Source organism: Coenobita brevimanus, chromosome 28 (assembly GCF_032717465.1).
Source record: "Coenobita brevimanus isolate Jiangsu-jjx chromosome 28, ASM3271746v2, whole genome shotgun sequence".
NCBI classification, from domain to species: Eukaryota; Metazoa; Arthropoda; class Malacostraca; order Decapoda; family Coenobitidae; genus Coenobita; species Coenobita brevimanus.
In genome coordinates, this window is record NC_136981.1 from 8,437,749 (window position 1) to 8,456,915 (window position 19,167).

A 19,167-nucleotide genomic window follows, 5' to 3' on the forward strand; every position below is an offset into this window, starting at 1 on the left:
ATAGCAGCAACAGGGGAAGAGCTGAAAGAAACACAGGTCTGGCTAGTAGGCATAACACAAGATGAGGAATGAATGGGAACTACAGGATCAAGTGATGGCTGTGTAGAAGCAATAACGTCAGGAGAGGGAAGGCTGGTTGTGAGGACAGGCATGTGAGAGGGCTGGCTAGTATGCAAGTCATGAAGATGTCTGCACTGGCTAGTTGCATGGACTTGGCCAGAACAGTTCTGCATCACATGGTATGGGGCAGCAGGGGAGGAAAGGGAGTCTGCAGGAAGTGCCTGAGGCCATGGGTAGTGCTGCTGCCATTCTCAGGACAGGATGGCCCGGATCTCCTTGTGAATGTGGCAAAGGAAGTCAACATAACTAGGGCTGCCGGTCATGCCCTTGTCCTCCACCAGGAAGTTCCGCATCACAACTTCGTGCTTCCCTTGCTGTGGCACCACAAACATCTGTAAAATCACAACAAAATTAAAAGTCAAGTACAGTACACTGAATCTATAAACCTGATCTGTCACGATACCACAGAGACGAGTAAATTAAGATGTTACTTTAACAATAAAAAAAGCAACGTGGATATGAAACAATACACTGTACTATACTATGCGTAAGTTTAGCCACAAAAAGAACCTGGCAACAAAAATTTACAAGGCCTTATTTTAAAAAAATATATATATATTTACAGCTTGTATTTATGAGCATGCGCTTTATCCATCTGTGGTATTTGCCAGTTGTATGAAGTCTGGTAAAGAAATGCATACTCACCCTGATGTGCTTTTTCCTCTGTTGCCTAACAGCGGCCACCACCTCCCTAACACGTCGTGATGTGGGGTTGTCCAGATCAGGCAGTTCTGCCATCACAGGATCCAGCTGGTGAGGTGCACCCACTCCAAACACATCCATCAGCCAGGCTGAGGATGTGTTTGACCCCACCCATATGAACATCTGCTGTCCATTTTCTAGTAGGAACACCCCTTCTGCATGCAGCTTATCATAGGATGTACGGAGGGACCCGGGAATACCAGTGCTCTGAGGGAGGAAAATTAGGTCAAGGTAGGTAGGTGGGGACGCTCATCAATCACTTATTCAATGTGGTGCTGCTCTCGAGTGCCTGTCCTTTTCTTTTCTTCCTCTTCTGTCTTTCTTTCCTTCATTCTTTCCTCTTCCTTCTGTCTATGGGTGATTCTACACTGACTGACAAGCTAAATGGTCTTCTGAACATTAGGAAACCACTACTACGCTGGGTGGTAACCAAATTACGGCGCCTGTTGGTTTAGTGGGTAATTAAGGCACTCCAATTGCACTGAGCCTGTGCAGATTAATATCAAAGGGGTGCTGGGGTTTCTTGCTCACATAATGCCACTCAAGGATAAGTAAGGCTGGTCACTCATCTTAAATGTCAGGACCAACTTGGCTAGCCCCATGTTCCTACACTCCTCATGGGGCAACACATGACTGGATGATGATGATGATAGAACAACACTCACTGCTTCATCCCACAATGAATCTCGTCCCACATCCACTACTCTAGTTCAATTACTTTCATTATACACAAACATTTTACCGTTTACAGCTCATTTCACACTCCTCAGTGGAACAACAACAACAAAACAATACTACAGTTCTACATCCTATTTTACTGCACTTCCTTCTGACTCCCCAGAGTGGGAATCTTTTAACAGAACTAAGCATTCAAGATGGAGTGACGGGAATTGTAGACCAACAGAGAGTATAGCAAACTAAAATATGGAAACTAAACTAAGAGTATTATTGTTACAGTACAAACAATCCTTCACTAACCTGTGGGTCGAGGTCTGTGAGAGGAAGGAGCCGTGGGTAGAGATACACCACAGACGCTTCAACTGGCATAGTTGATACGAGGTACATCTGCCACGACCGGTCATCACAAGGCAGGTCATGACTACCACTCACTGCATCAGATTTACTTAAACAGTTGACATAGAGCGGAAGAAGTTTCATCAACTCGGGTAAGATGAGCTGGCCAGCAGAGGAAGGTGAAGCACAGTTCTTGCGGTAACAGGCCAAAATATTGGCTGTCCGCGCCACCAACGATTCTTTCACCTGCACCAAGGAAACATTTGTCACTTTTCACACAGTGTTTATGTCGTATTTCCATCAACCTTGATCTCAAAATGCACAGTAACTTCCTCCAGCAGATCACCTTTAGTGGCAAATATGTCTAAGATATAAGTTCTTTTTTAATATTAAAGCATCATATCCAAGTTATCTGAAATGCTAATGGTGTGCTACCAAAGGTTAGTGGTACCACACCCTAACCTGGCTGTGTACTTTTCCCAGCATAACAATCTACAGTAAAACAATACTTATTTGATTTTAAACTGATGCCAGTGAGGTGCATATACTGGAACCAGCAGTGACAGTGACACCAAGTCTGTTCATGGTTAGTGCCACTTTTCTTTTAATCTTGTTCAAACATTACACCTCTTACACCGGCCAACACATAACTTCAACCACCAAACGTCACTTCCAGAACACCAAGACTTTACTAGCTACTACAATACAGTATCTACTATTATGTTGGTTTCTCTCATCTTACTCCACATCTACCTAACCATATTTTCTTACCCAGCTTCCAAGATACTGTACTGAAAAACATTTTAACCCAACTTCCTGGGTAATGATAAACCATTCAGCCTAATCATTGATAAATATTTATTTCTTCCTCTACTGTATGTACCTAGTTACTGTGCCATCACTTCATATCCTAGTCTCTTTATATTTAGTATTTTGCTGTATTGTACCATCAGCAGATAAGAAGACTGAGGTTCAATTTCCTGAAGTTTTCATATGCTTGACTTTACTCACTGTTTTCACTTAACCTCACTCAGTATCCCATGCAAGTGCACATTAAACAAAATATAATATGTAGTAAGGAAGGTCTGGTCTCTCCAAAGTGCAATGGAGCAACATACCTGTTTGGCGCTGGTTTCGAGAAGCCTGACCACAGACTGCTTGCTGAAGTAGTTCATAAGGGTGTCAAGATCACAGTTTTTAAAGACATCTGCCATTTGTGAGCAAGTTGTGAGAGCCAGATTGACGATGCGAAGGCGACGCTGGCCCCCACAAGAAGTGTAGAGAAGAGCAACTTGAACATACACACCATCCTCCTCCGTCAACTTATCATCATGTTTCACCTCCACGGCAATGGCCTTGCTAGAATCCAAACTAGCCAGTTCTATGTCTGTTGTGTTGGACATGTAGAAGTGCCCATAGAACTCCACTGGGCGCACACCCTGTGATGTTCTTACTCTCATTACTGCATCGAAGGCAATATTGCGCCCAACATTGTCTTTCAGGTCTTGCAGGAATCTGGGGCCATCCTTGTTGGATTGGAAGTATGTATACTTATAAACCTGACCACCTGTCAGTCTGGCCACCTGACCTATTGTAGCAAGGTCGACATAGCCATCGTTGAAAATATAAAGATCTACAGAGCAGCCTGCTGCCACCAAATCCTGCCCTAGGTGGTTGTAGAAGGTGCCCTGGGGACTTAGTACACTTTTCTCCTTCTCAGTGCCCAGTAACTTCCTGTCTTCCCGCATTTTCAGGCTCCCTGGCCCTCCACCCGTTGGCAGAGATGAATGGAACACAAAAAGTTTTCCCACACGCCCTGAAGCCCTCAGGGCCTCCATACCAGCCCTGATAGCACAAGCCAAGGCTCCAGATGTTTCTCTAGTCCCCTTAAAGTTTTCAGGGATACTCTCCATCAACTTGTCAATATTAGCTGCAGCTTCTCTGGCATCACAAAGCACACCTCCAGGCACTGGGACAAACATGCTATCACGATCACACACCACACACATTTCGGGCGCAGCACCATCCAGCTTGTAGAAGTGAACCATGGATTCGTAGGTGATGAATCCAACTTTCATTGAAGAATGCGGTTCTTGGACTCCATTGCGCACCTCCCTGGGCAACATCTCCAGCACCTCCTTCATGCTCTGGCACAGTAAAGGCAGCACCCCTCGCTGCATCATCAGTTGGCTTATCTCCAGCACAAATATAAAAGCAGGCTCTTTTGGTAACAGCTTCTCCTGCAAATATCCAGTAATTATTAACCACGGTACCACACAGTATGCAATTTGGCAATCAAGAAATGAACAAAGCAAACATCATTGAACTCAGAGACCAGTAGCTATAATTTTTTACAATACCTGTTGCCATTCAGTGACCAATACCAAAATCAAGCATGGCTAAAACTATATACAGTAATTCCCTACTAACTCATATGTAAATTTGCATTGAGAAGTAATAAAGTAGGAACTAACATTCAGCACAAAATAAGTAAATGATGGGACTGATTTTCTTGTCACACCACACACTTATGTTTGAGAAGACACAAATTCCTTCATGCACGACTTGCAGCTGCCACACTCAAACCTCTGTTTCTTAACAAGGCCTTCGTACCACCAGTCATTTTCCTTCCCTGTTTCTCACTACTTTCTACTACTTTTGCATTAAGTACTTAATGAATCCCGGGAAGAGTAATGTTACTGTCTTCAAGAGAAATTAAGTCACTGGATATACAATGATGTTGGACGATGAGGAAATGGAAAAATGTAAGTGCATTTAAGTACTCGGGTAGTGTGATAAGTAAGGATGGAAGTTTACATGGTGAAGTGCTTGAATGGGTACGACAAGGAAGAAAGGTTGCTGGTTCTTTGAAAGCAGTGATATGAAACAGGGAAGTGAGCATGGAAGCAGTAAAGTCGCTGCATGACAATATTGTGATACCAACTCTTTAACATATGGAGTGAAACTTGGACCTTGTTGGAGGGACACAAGTCAAGAACAAGAGCAGTGGAAATGAGTCTTTTGGAAGGAGCATGTGGAGTTACTTGGAGAGAGAGACTGACAAGTGAGGAAGCAAAGGAGTGTTGTGGTGTGGATGTGATAGAAAGCATCAAGAGAAGTATATACACTGAGGTGGTTTGACAACGTGGAGGATGGACAGCGAGAGACTAGCGAGGAGAGTGTATGTGTGAGGTGGAGGGGGGAAAAGGGAGGGGGAGGCCAAGGATGAGATGGAAGGATGGAGTGGAGAGGTATAAGAGAGAGTAGGGTGTGAGCTAGGGGAAGGACAGTGAAATGGCGGCGGAACGTGCAACATGGAGGCGATTTGTTTGTAGCCACCCTTTATGGGATTAAGGCATCTGGCAATAGACTGACAGATGGACCTGCTTTTTAACAATGACTATTTTTGTGATAATGAAAAGCACACAAGACAAGAATATCAGAGAGAAATGAGAAATATGGATGGCACAGCACAACACTGGCAGAGGACTTTCGTCAAACTTTTGGTCAAGGCTGTACAGAACTAGATAAGCAAGAACACTAAATAACCCAATAATTCTTCATGCTTACCCTGCAGTACTCTGGCGTGGCAATAAATTCATATGAGCCACAACAAAGCTCTGGCCGCTGATACTTGTCTGCTCGTGATCCTTGGCCGTCCATATGACAAAAATATTCCCTTGGCACTTCCACCATCCCCCGGCATAGCTTACACTGGTACCTGCATCACAAATATCCACGCAATAAGTCACCACTTCATATATTCCAATGATTTTAATATGGCCTAAAATGCAACAATACTGTACACTATCTGATACTGTGAGGTAATGTAACACTGTACTGTACTGTACATGTGTTCTTAAAAACTACTGTGAATGTCCTATTAAGGGCATTGGTCCACTAAGGCCATCATCACAGTCATCATCATTATTCTGGCTCTTATTCTCACCTAAATATTAAAAAATAATTCAAAACCATAAATTTGTATATAAAATGTATATAATGAAGTGGTCAAGTCTATCTATGTGCATGACAGGTTAAAAATCCATGAACAATTTAAAGAAATGCTGAGATACATGGCTACTAGTCTGAGATGTTTTAACCTTGACCCTTCACAGCACATCATAACTGTTTAAAAATGAATAATTTTAATGCGTGTACACAGGTATTTGGTACTGTACCTTGCTGTATCTTAAGGTTGCAGTCCAAGGCTAGGATGATGATGATGGTAAATAGTAGCTACAAAACAATGCACAGACAGCAAAACATGTTAGAGTATGATGAATCACTGGTTGATGGAAGGTGATGCTACTCACTTGCGTCCTCCATCCATGAACTGCATGAGAGGGCTCATATAGGCTTTGCAGCGGTTGCAACGGACAGGTCCATTCTCCAGACTGGTCCCCACATACAAAGGGCTGTCTCCAGCACCACCCTCTGCCAAGGGACTGATTACCAGTCCAAATGGAACATGGGTCTGCTTCATCATCTCTGGGGTGTGAGGGATGCTGTACATGGTAGAACGAAGGTGATGCGGTGAAGCGTTGCCTCCATCTCTTACAGTAAACTCTGTGGTGACCAGCGGTGGTACTTGGCCCTTAAGATTTGTTATAAACTCTCCACTGTGACTCTGCCGGTCCTCCTCCATCACCTGCAGTGGACTTGGCATGTCATCAGGGTTCAGGCGGCGGCCCTGACCCTGAGGTGCCCCCGGGTAGCCCCCTGGCCCTCCACTACCTGGGTACCTGCCCTGCATGCTACTCATGCCATTTACATGGCCACCTTGCTGACCAGGGCCTGGTGGAGGTGGCATTCCTGGCCGTGGACCTGAAACACCACCTTGTGTTGTGCCACCTGGCCCTGGTGGCATTCCTGGCCTGGGCATACCAGAGGAAGGAGGCATCCCTGGCCCTGGAGGCATACCAGGACGGGGTGGCATACCAGAACTCTGAGGCATGCCAGGGCCCGGAGGCATATGAGGACGTGGTGCTGACCCAGGTCCAGCCATGGATGATGGTGGATAGCCAGGCTGACCTGGAGGCCCCATGGATGAGGGTGGGTAATTTGGTTGGCCTGGGGGCCCAGCCATGGATGTCTGAGGGTAGCCGGGCTGGTTGACTGGTGGTCCTCCCATGGGTGCTGGAGTGTAGCCGGTCTGGCCAGGAGGTCCGGCCATGGATGGTGGAGGGAAGCCGGGTTGTCCTGGAGGGCCAGACATGGAAGAGGGAGGGTATCCTGGCTGTCCTGATCCAGCCATGGAAGACTGTGGGTAACCCTGAGCCTGACGACCTGCTTGTCCAGCAACAGATGACACAGGGGAGGGGGTGGGACCACCTGGGGGTGCAGACACTTGTGTAGAACCTGGACCACCTGGATGTGGACCTGGGGGGTTTTGTGGACCAGGAGGCTGTTGTGGGCCTGAGGGTTGCTGAGGACCAAGAGGGTGCTGTGGGTGTAAGGGCTGCTGTGGGCCAGGAGGGTGCTGTGCACCAGAAGGGTGCTGTGGCCCAGAAGGGTGCTGTGGCCCAGAAGGGTGCTGTGGGCCAGGAGGCTGCTGTGGACCAGGAGGCTGCTGTGGACCAGGAGGCTGCTGTGGACCAGGAGGCTGCTGTGGGCCACCAACTGAAGGGGAGGGTGCCTGAGTCAGGTTAGGAGTAGATGATGGAGGCATAGCTGAGGGACCTCCTCCAGACTGCATGCCTGGAGGCCCTCTGGGAAGCATTCCAGGTGGCCCTCCAGGTATGCCTGCAGGTGAAACACCAGGTGGACCTCCAGGGGGGCCTGCAGGCAGGCCTGAAGGTGGCCCTGCAGGTGGACCTGTAGGTGGGCCTCCAGGTGGACCAGCAGGTCTTAGGGGTGGGGCACCAGTTGGTCCAGGGGGTCTAGTAGGTGGTCCAGGGGGTATGGACCCTGGGAATCTCATATGTGGAGGACCACCAGCACTGGGATGGGGTCCTGGAGGAGGCCCTGCTGGGGGACCATTATGCAGGTCACTGGGAGGCAGACCATTAGTAACGACAGGGCCGGGACCAGACAGTGTCGCAGGCTTCGTCACACCCTGCAACAACACACACCGTCAACCATCCAACTACACCATTGCCCTGTCTTATACACCCCCACCCCCACCTCATTACTGCTCTGTCTTATGCCCCCTCCCACCTCACTCTCACCAAATACCCTCACAATTAACCCTCATTACAACACCAGTCACCATCCCAGCATCCAGCCAACCCACTGCTCATTACATTTCTATATCACCAGATGCCTGACTCTTACAAGAGGCAGTTACAAATGATCACCCCCATGTCACTCTCTCCTCTCCCAGCTCTCACACTCCTCACTCATATACCTCCCTACCCTATCCCTCCACCTTATCCTCAGCCTACCCCCCCTTCCTTGTTAATCTCATTCTCCATCCTCTCAACATGGCTAAACCATTTCAGAGTATTCTCATAATGCCTCCTAGTACATTCACACCAACACCACGATGCTCCTTCACTTCTTCACTGTCTCTCCACAACTTCAATATGCTCCTTTCAGACAACTTATTTCCACCGCTCTCACTCATGTCCCTCCAACAAGGTCCAGTTTTACATCCATACATTAGTGTGGGGATCATAATATGGTCAGGCAGCAACTGTTTACTTACATGCTCACTTCCCTATTCCTTATTATTACTCTCAGTGAACCACCAACCATTCTTCCTTGCTGTACCCTTTCATGCACTCATGCCCACAACATTTTATCTAGTAAAAGTTATCACAATCCCAGGCTCATCTGACTGTGGACTGAAGCTACCCTCTCCTGCACACCACCATCCTCCTCCTGGGAGAGATAAGGAGTGAGCTGAGGGATGTCTGTATAACCAGGCACCTCCACCACCCAGTTATATCAGTGCCACCATATGACAGCATCCCTTTCATAATGAGTGAATACCTGACAGACAGAGACAGACAGATACATACCGTACATAGAGACAGACAGACAGATAGATACATGGACAGAGACAGATAGACAGACAGTGAGTGACTAATGCACTGACCATGGGTTGATGGGGTGGTCCTTGTGGTGGGTTTAGACTCATGCCGGCCATCTGGCTAGGCAGCGTGGCCATGCCTGGATGATGGGGGCCACCGGGATGTGGTGGGGGCATCATCCCCGGCTTGTACCCTCCTGAAATTTAATAAAAAGCTGCCCAGTCACAAGGTGTTACCATCTTATTGCGTGCGCTTAACTCCAGAAATTGCTCATGATGTGAAAACCTCGAGAATACTGATGAAGACTGAAAAAAGCTTGAATGTAGTAAAACCCCCATATGTCAGCATGGCATATGATATTTGTTATGGAAATACTGTAAATCAAATTTTTCAAGAAAAATTTAGTAAAAATACCGGAAAAAAATCCCATAAACTGTAAAATGTCATCTAATGGAAACCCACTCTTGGCATGAAGCACCAGGTTCATCACATTTTAGCCTGTGAGGGCCCATCATCCACCTCCTGCAATTGTGATTGTTAGAAAATATTAGATGCAATCATGTGCCCACCTAACACTTCTATATCCTACCAAACAGCCCTCCTTATGCTTGGACTGCACCCTCTGCAAACATGGCAAGTGATTTTTTTTTTTTTTTTTTTTTTCCCTGGTTAGTCAGGAGGCCTCACACTTTTCATCAGTTAAAAAATTTCAGTGAAGTCAGAATGACCTCAGCCTCAAATATTCTGACTTAATGAGGTTTTACTTTCACTCTACAATGTTGCTATCTAAAAATAACTCAGGAAATTGCTACCGGTACAAGTTACTATGTATACACAACACCAAAAATTAATATACATTGCTAAGTACAGAAAACATCAAAAATTGCTTCAGCTTATGCTAAAATCTCCAGAATATTACTGAATGTTGACAAAATCTCAACAATATAATCAGGTCATAACCTGCTATCAGAGTTGCAAATCAGAGGGAGGTACAACGTCACTAGGTCCACAAAATCCAAGAAATCACTACAAGTAATACTAAAACACCTTGTATATTGCTGAATGTTGGCAAAATCTCAAACATAAACAGACTTCATTTTATTTGTCTTGAAAAACTGGCAGTAAACAGAAGTGAGTATCTCTAAACAGCACACACCTGGCTACCTTACTATCAATAAACAACAATCACAACCAAGATAATGCATACAATGATAATTTCAATTAATAATTATATAACAGTACAGTGGGCTTAATAATTTTCAGCTACAAATCACTAGTAATTTATACATGCTTCGTATTGTATCCTATCATTCATAAAGGCTCCAATATGACTGCATGCATCAGCCTTGGTCACCTAATGGCAGCTCTCCATGCTGCTTGATCTCTGGCGGCCTCCCTATTCAGTCCCTTATCCCTGTGGTTACACTCAATGACCTTGCACCAGGGCTTTTTTGGTCTGCCTCTCACAACCCATTATTTGGTTATATGGTTACCAACCAGTTTTGTAAATGGTTTCCTGGGTTACAGGAAACCAACAGGCCTGTCACCCAGTGCTGAGCCACCTGAAGTGGAAAGAAAATTAACAAAAAGTGACATGAAGGATGGCAGAAACAGGAAGAAAGAAAGAAGGACTGACACAAAAAGAATGATAGAGTGAAGGAAGAAGCAGGTAGCACTACAACAGGTGAGTGGATGAAGGTTGCCATCACCATGTTAAAAGACTACAGTGGTATTGTACTGCTGCAAGTATAACATATCCAAGGTTAATGGAGATGTTTCTAACCCTCTCACTGCCAGAAAACTTCCCTAAACTTAGCAAAATGACCTGATGGCAGCAGGCATAATACAAATAACTTAAGAGAAAAATACTACGGCATTTTTATACTAACCAGGAGGACCCATGGGCTGCTGGGGTCCAAGAGGGGGTCTGGGGGCTGCCACAGGGCCAGGGGGCTGAGCTGGAAGCATCTCTCCTTCACCCAGCCTGGTTATAAACAAGTACCTACAGATAAATAAATAAATAAAAAAAATACAGTAGAACCCTGGAATTCGTACACAATTTGTTCCTGGAGGATGTATGAGTTGCGAACTGTTCAAAAACTTAATCATTTTTTCCCATAAGAAACAATATAATCTGCATTAATCCATTCTTTAGTATGGATGAAACGGTAGATTTCGCCATACTATAATGAATGGCAAGATCGGAGACACGGGTTCCACTTTCAAACTTTGCAGTGAGTTCTTTTTTCAGCTCAGTTGTTGTTCTCACTGCTTTACTTTTAGCTCCAGCTGACTCACTAATCTTCTTAGGGCCCATGGTTATGTACAATTTTCTAACGAAAATATGTAATTCATCACAAAGTTTAATCGAGCCTGTATGACTTATGCATAGCTGGCGGAAGACAAAGCCAGACTGGAAACCACGTGGGACCTACGACGCCGCATCTCTTAGTGTGAATAACGGGTCACCGTATGAAAACTGGAGTGATTTTTGGGCGAAAAAGCTGTACAAAAACAGAGTTGTACGAGTAGAGGGGCGTAAGAATTCCGAGGTTCCACTATACTGTATTCTTTATGTGTCAACAACCCAATGTCATAGCACTTGCCACTATCACACACCAACACCACCATAAACATTTATAGCAGGGCCATACCCTGCAGTGGCATTAAAAAAAAAAAAGCCCCTGCTGGGTGAAAATGTTCGCGCAGCCATAATTTCCACCTGGACACAAGCATTATGTCTGGATAAAATGGAAAAATGTATGAATAACGGTTTCAAACAGCCACATCACAGTATCTGGATAATGGACATCCTGATAATTGAGGGATTACCATATATCTTACTCAGGAGCTTTGAAAGATGGCAGTTGATTGGTTATCTGAGTGCAATCATTTATGATGCATTTTAAATTATTTTTATTATAAGGGTTACATTAACCATTTGACGATAAGACTCATTCATTCATTCATTCATTGCCAGACGCCATGTATCCCAAACTGGGTGGCCAAGGGCTTAGAGTTAATTGTTTTACGGGGAGGGGCACTAATCCTCCACCAACCCCACTTGACACGTAGGGATGCCAACAGCATCTGGTGTTCCCAGGCGGTCACCCATCCAAGTACTAACCAGACCCAACGTTGCTTCTCAAATAAAATACAGTATCATACTGTACAGAGTTATTTGTATAGTCTAGTTTGAAAACGGGGTCTTACAAAGTTTATCAGATGGTCTAGACAAGTTTGAAAGTTTGAATTTTGGGGACAAATCAAAACTGCCTGAGTAAAGTCGTACATGTCCTGTTCCTTGATTTTTTTCTCATGTTCAGGCAAATTAAGGTAAATTATGTCATTACTGTGATAGTCTGTAAAATCTAATCAAGCAAACATGACTGTGGGGAGGGGGAGGTAGGCCACTTGTGGGGTATCAAACTTGACTAGGCAGACGAATACAGTATTCAAATTTATTTGACAGTGTTTTGCTGTCACATCAGTCCGCATTATGCTTTCCACTTTTACATCACCAGTAAGTGTTCACTTTTTTTTTAGTTTTGAATATCTAGTTACAACTTGCAGAGCTGTGACAAGGTACCGGTGTAATGGGATGCATAAAAGCCCGTGTTGTTTAGAGGCTAAGCGAGGATCCTCTCTTTGGCTCAGTGGTAACGTGCAGGAGTATGAGGCACGAGGGCCTGAGTTCAAATCCCAGCCAGACCACTGATTAATTTGTTAAATTTCAGTTTGGTCCTTTACATTGGTGACAGCGGTGTGGGATATGAGGTGGGGCTTAGAGGCCCATGATGTTGTTGACACTGTCTTAAGCCTTACATCCCAGAGGTGAGTTGTCTGTGTGGTTCACAGGCTCCCCCTAATGGTGGCCTCCAGTGTGATACGCTACCACGTGTGTTCGAAACTAACCAAATTAATCACCAAGGGGAGAAAACAGTGATGCAATGGGGTGTATAAAAGCCCGTGTTTCTTAGAGGCTAAGCGGGATCCTCTCTTTGGCTCAGTAGTAACGTGCAAGGGTATGAAGCGCGAGGGCCCAGGATCGAATCCCGGCCAGACCAGTGATTAATTTCTTACGTTTCAGTTTGGTCTTTTACACCGGTACTGGCTGCAGGATATTTAAGAGAAGGTAACATATTGCTTCTTCACACTGTGTCTACCAATCATTTTTACTGGAATTCTAATGTTTTACTAAGTTAGATTTTACAAAGGTTGCAGTACAGTAATGACAATTTACCTAAGCTGCCTGAACATGGAGGGAAAACTGAAGGTGCTCGCAAAACTTTACCTGAATGTTTTGATTTGTCACAAGAATTCAAAATTTCAAATGTGTCTAGGCCATCTGATAAACTCTGTATGGTCCTGTTTTTTAATGACTCTATACAAGTAACTATATTGTATATAAAATTTAATTTGGGCAATCTTATTGTCAAATGGATATTGTAACCCTTATAATAACTATATATCTATCTATTGCCAGAAGCCTCAATCCTGTTCGGGGCAGCCACAAACAATTCGCCTCCATGTCGCCCTGTCCCCCGCCATTTCACTGCCCCACTCCCAACTCACACCCCCCTCTCTCATATACCTCTCCACCCCATCCCTCCATCTCATCCTCGGCCTCCCCCTCCCTCCCCCTCACTCACGTACACTCTCTTTGTCAGTCTTTCACCCTCCATCCTCTCCACATGGCCAAACCACCTCAGTGTATTCCTCCTAACGCATCCTATCACATCCATATCCACACCACAACGCTCCTTTATATCCTCATTTGTCAGCCTGTCTCTCCATGTGACTCCACAGGCTCCTCTTAAATACCAGTAACTCATTTCCAATGCTCTCACTCTTGACTTGTGTCCTTCCAGCAACGTCCAAGCTTCACTTCCATACTTTAGAGCTGGTATCACAATACTGTCATGTAGTAACTTTTTCACTTCCATGCTCACTTCCCTGTTTCTTATCACTGCTTTCAAGGAACCAGCAACCTTTCTTCCCTGCTGTACCCTTTCAAGCAATTCACCCTCCAAACCTCCATCCTTACTCATCACACTACCCATGTACTTAAACGTACTCACATTTTCCAATTCCTCACCATCCAACCTCGCTGTACATTCACTGACTTCACCTATCTCAAAGACCATCACTTTACACTTCCCTACATTCACCTTTAGATTCCGTTTCTTACACACTCTCCCAAACTCATCCACCAAGCCTTGCAGCTCTCCTTCATCTTCACTCAACAACACAGAATCATCTGCAAACAACAGTACAGGGAGTTTCCAAACACTACCCTCTCTCGCCAGGGCCACTCCAACATCCACTACCCTACCTTGTACCTCTTTTTTTACCCCATCCATGTACAGACTGAACAACCATGGAGACATGACAACCTTCAAAGAGAAAAATTCACTCAGTTCACCATCCACACGCACTGCGGCCTTAGCGCCATCATACATACTCTTTACAGCATTCAACAACTTCCCATCTACTCCATATATTCTTAATACTTTCCACAATCCTTGTCTATCCACCCTGTCATATGCTTTTCCAAATCCATGAAAGCCACATACAACTTCTTTCCCTTCTCTAGAAACTTTTCCACTAAAGATCTAAGAATGAATATCTGATCTACACAACCTCTTCCCTTCCTAAAGCCTCCCTGTTCTTCTCCAACTAATTCCTTTGTTCTTTCTCTAACTCTGTCAATAAGTATCCTACCATACACTTTTCCTATCATACTAAGAAGACAGATGCCCCTCTGATTACCACACACTTCTTTTTCCCCTTTTCCTTTGTACAAGGGAATAATTATACCTGACTTCCAATCCTCCGGGACTCTACCTTCCTCCCAGGCCAATCTGCACATTTTCCACATCCATTCTACTACTATCTCTCCCCCATGCTTCAGCATTTCACCACACACTCCATCAATTCCTGGGGCTTTCCCCAATTTAACTTTCTTCATTGCTTCCACAACTTCTATCCTACTGATTTCTTCCTGTCTTCTCACCTCCCTCTTTCTCCCAGCCATTCCCTAGCCACTTATACTCACATTACATCCATCCTCTATGTTCAACAATCCCTTAAAAGTGCTCTCTCCATCTGCTCACTTTTTCTCCCTTCTCCACTAGTAATCTACCTTTTGTATCTTTCACTCCCCTGTTAACTTCACTTCCATCCTGTCTTACTCTTTTCACCTCTTTCCAGAACATTTTCTTACAGTCCCTCCACTTTACACTCAAGTTCATTCCAAATTCCTCATCCGCTCTCTTCTTACTCTCTCTTACTAATCTTTTCACCTCCCTCTTTCTTTCTACATAAAACTGTCTCTTCCGCCTCTCAACTTCTTCCACGCCCCTATTTCTCATCCATTCATTGTACTGTATGCTTTCTTCTTTTGCATGACAGCCTGTCTCACCTCTTCATTCCACTACGCTGTTCCTTGCACATCCCTCCGTCTTCTCTTCATCCCACACACTACATCACATGCTGCACATATTTCTTCTGTAAATATCCTGCACACACTTTCCACATCCCCCATCTGCTCCAATTCATATCTGCCCAATCGTTCCTCCACTTCTCTCTTATTTTCTGCCTTTTTCTCATCCTCTTGTAACCTTTCCACTCTCCTTACAAATACTCCTTCTTCTCCTCCTTTCCTTCTTCAATTTCTCCATCCTAATTGGATCTTGCTTCTGGCCACCACCAAGTAGTGGTCAGAAAGTCCACTCCCGCAACCTCTATAAGCTCTTGCATCCATTACACATTTTTGCATCCTTTCATCCACACACACATAATCAATCATTGCCTTCCTTTCATTCAGTTCACCACCCACCCTTCCCATCACTCGCCATGTACACCTGTGGATCATTTTGTGCCTGAAGAGGGTATTGGCTATCACCAACCCCCTCCCAGCACAAATGTCCACTAAAGTACTGCCATTTTCATCTGTCTCAGCAGGCATAATATAATAACAATGATTTAAAATGCATCATTAATGAATACACTCAGATAACCAATCACTGCCATCTTTCAAAAGCTTAAGGCTCATCTCTTCTCAGAGCAGATCGAAAAGGCTATGGCTTAAGTCTAAAAACACATTCCCAACATCAAAGAAACTTAAAAAGACCAAAATACTGCTGCTGATAAAGAAATACAGCCTGCTATATGAGTTTTTACCATAAAACTTGTAGCTCATGACGAAAAGAACCCATTAAACACTGTAAAATCCCATACATCATACATGTCCATAAGCTTTTAAAAAAACAGGAACTCCTACATATTCCTAAGTACCATACCACAGTTTAAAATCTTGCCTTCTTTATACATGCCCTTACAATCCTTCTTTATATGTATCTAGGATCTTACATGCAAACTTTAACATGGGTGTAATACAAACAGCTCAGTTCATTCAGTCATATCAAAATCTGCAAAGAGATGGCACATAACTTTACTTAACCAACTTGGCAGAGTGACTTAGGACGGTGGAGTCAGATGGCTGGGATATGACCTTATGCTTTGGCAGTGGGACCCACCCTGGGCCTACACCACACTCCCCTGGCCACACTTCAAATGGTGATACTGTAAACATGTGGTGTGACCCTCTACTTCCCCCATCGTCACAGCATCACCTCAAAGTTGACAAATACACTGATCAGCTGATTGCCCGTCTGACCTCAATATGATGGGTACACTGATGTATGTGACACCAAATCCACACAGCGGGGATATCTGTGGTAATCCTGCACCTACCACAAACACCAACAGTCTTATTCTGGGGTGAGACACAATTCAGAAGAAAGGAAGCCTGGGTGGGTAAGGTGGAGTGCTGTGCTGGATGTAAGTGACAGCGGCAGCAGACGGCCAACCACTCAGCTGTTCTTCTCATTAACACCATGTTTACCTTTATTATTCTCACTCTCTCTACACAACAGGCTCAAAAAATAACTTGTATTTACTCACCACTGTTTATATTTGAGGTCCCGAGCTTATTGGTCCAAATATGAGTTAAGTTCAGAAAAGACGTGGAGCAGCGCCACGTCCACCGCGCAGCTAAGCCACGTCACTAACACCTGACTCGCGCCTGGCGCACTCGGTTATATTATAAATCTAGCTAATTCAATCACTACATCCTTGGCTCAGAACAAACTGTCTGTATGTACAGTATAAGAAACTCCCTGCAGTACTGTCATACTATGGTGAAATATGTACATTCATTTTCTCGCTTCATGAAAAATGTTCATTCTGAATAAAAGTACTGTATTTAGGCGATAAAAGCAAAAATCATTTATTTACACAGGTACTACTGCGCGAATAGTCCAAACTATCGACCAACCAATTAGCACAGCTTATGTATTCACGGTATGGTTATCAGTTTATGTAGATACGACAGTATGGGACCACTCTTAAGCTGACTGACGTCACTTAAGCAAATAATATGACGTGGTAAGTTTCATGTCAGCAAATGCAAGCTGTGACATCAGAATGATATCATATCTGGAAGGTAGTGTCCAATCCATGGGTAAATTGTATACGGGAATATGAACAGCAATAGAGCACCCCTTCCCAGGAAAGATCAGCTCTACCCCAAGTTGACCTTCACCTGCAATTTTAGGCAATTCTTTTATCCTACTTCACTTGACACTTTCACTGGCCACAGCTTTCTACCACTTCAATATGATTACTTTTTTCTGGCCACCATCATGATATTTATTAAGGAAGGCTATCGCTGTAAAGAGGTTTAATAAAATGAAGACCATAACCTGATGCAATGAAATATTAAGGTTAATGCTGCATTGTTTTGTTCAGATCATGAAGTAAGAGACCCCTCCGAATGGTACTTTAGGACCTTTATCCATCAGCCCCTTCAGTTCAAAGATTTTTAAATACCGGAGATAGTTACTCCTCACCCCACATGAGGTGGGAAAGGTCTAGATGATGATGATTCTACTGCAGTTACTGTGGTGGCAGGATAAACCTGGTCAATAGGGTCAGGGCTCAAATCCTGGTGCTGTCAGTTTATTCCATTTAACTCAGGTGTTTATCCACCTTTTGCGGCCCAGTGGGTAAAATGAGTTCTTAGGGTAACACCTATGGGAGGTAAATGGTAACCTGGATGATGCAGAGGTTGAATTACCTGCGTCAGGCTCAAAGGCCTATGTTAGGAAGACAGCACTGTAGGTCCCTGCCAAAGTACCTCATGGCATGTGCCCCCCACCATTATGTTACTGTGATGGATTGGGTACCCAGAACTCAGTCGCCTGATGAACTACCTATGACTTCGTTGCACTTAAAAAGCCAAATATCTTGTTGAAACCATCACTTTTCTCTCTCTCCATTTGATTCTGGATAGTGTGGTGAGGTGGGACATCCACCTTTCACTCATTTGATGTGTACCACTCTGGCAACTACTTGAGTGACAAGCCAAAGAGTTTCTTGTTGCCTAAGAAACCATTTACCATACTGGATGGTAAACATATAACACAATGGATGCCTGGTGATCTAGTGTGTTAAGGCACTCCAACTGATGTGACCACGGGTGGTTGGGGTTAACTGTTCAAAATGCCACTCAGGGACAGAATCATCACTCTGTGTACTCCCAAAGGCCTTAATCCCATACAGGGTGGCCACAAACAAATCAATTCCACATCACTGTCCTCTGCCATTTGGTTGCCCTTCATCAAAATCACACACCACTCTCTTATATATCTCTATGAGGATTTACTGTATTTATATTATGTAAATAAAATATAACATCAAAAGTGTTTTCTTCTTTAATTACAGTATTCTACTGTACATCATTCAAATACAAATGTAATGTTTGCTGAATCTTATGGGTACATTCTCCTGAAATAAAGGTCAACAATACATTTGTGTCCACTGGCTGGTAATCTTGAAAATTCATCCTCAGGTGTGTGTTTGCACTCAACCCGCTGGCAAGTCGGTAAGCCTACACTTCCTCACTCATACTGTACAATCACTTTATGTAAAGCAACTTTATATCACAAAGAAGTACATAATGGCTAAATAATGTTCAGTACTGTTCACTGACTATCTATGTGCCTCTCATGAGGTATATAGTTTGTACATAGTACAATAAAAATTCAAGCAGCAGGGAGTCATATTTCTTGACAACTCTGTTCTATGGAGGCAAGTAATTCTCAGAGAATAGGGGCTAACTTTCACATCATACCAGAGAGCTTTGTTTTATCACTGTTCTGTTGCAAAGAGTGCTGCTAAAAGATCTTGTGCAGCACTGTGGCAGCCACACAGTCAAAACATTGGGGCTACAGTGATGTGTCACAAAAAAGAAAGAAAGGAAAAAAAAAAAATACTACTTTCCTGAGAG

The 19,167-nt window shown here is 44.2% G+C and overlaps 1 protein-coding gene across 1 annotated transcript; it reads right to left on the reverse strand.

Annotated features, from left to right (window-relative positions):
* Positions 1–295: 295 nt before the first annotated feature.
* Sec24CD (COPII coat complex component secretory 24CD) lies at positions 296–16,873 on the reverse strand. Its single transcript, XM_080268597.1, has 10 exons — positions 16,782–16,873; positions 10,703–10,815; positions 8,879–9,009; positions 7,399–7,894; positions 6,153–7,254; positions 5,407–5,557; positions 2,955–4,076; positions 1,801–2,082; positions 766–1,029; positions 296–452 (listed from the first exon to the last, which is right to left on the reverse strand). The coding sequence occupies exons 2-10, from the start codon at positions 10,779–10,781 to the stop codon at positions 312–314; spliced, it is 3,768 nt and encodes a 1,255-aa protein (XP_080124723.1). The 5' UTR covers positions 10,782–10,815; positions 16,782–16,873; the 3' UTR covers positions 296–311.
* Between the last annotated feature and the right edge of the window lie 2,294 nt (positions 16,874–19,167).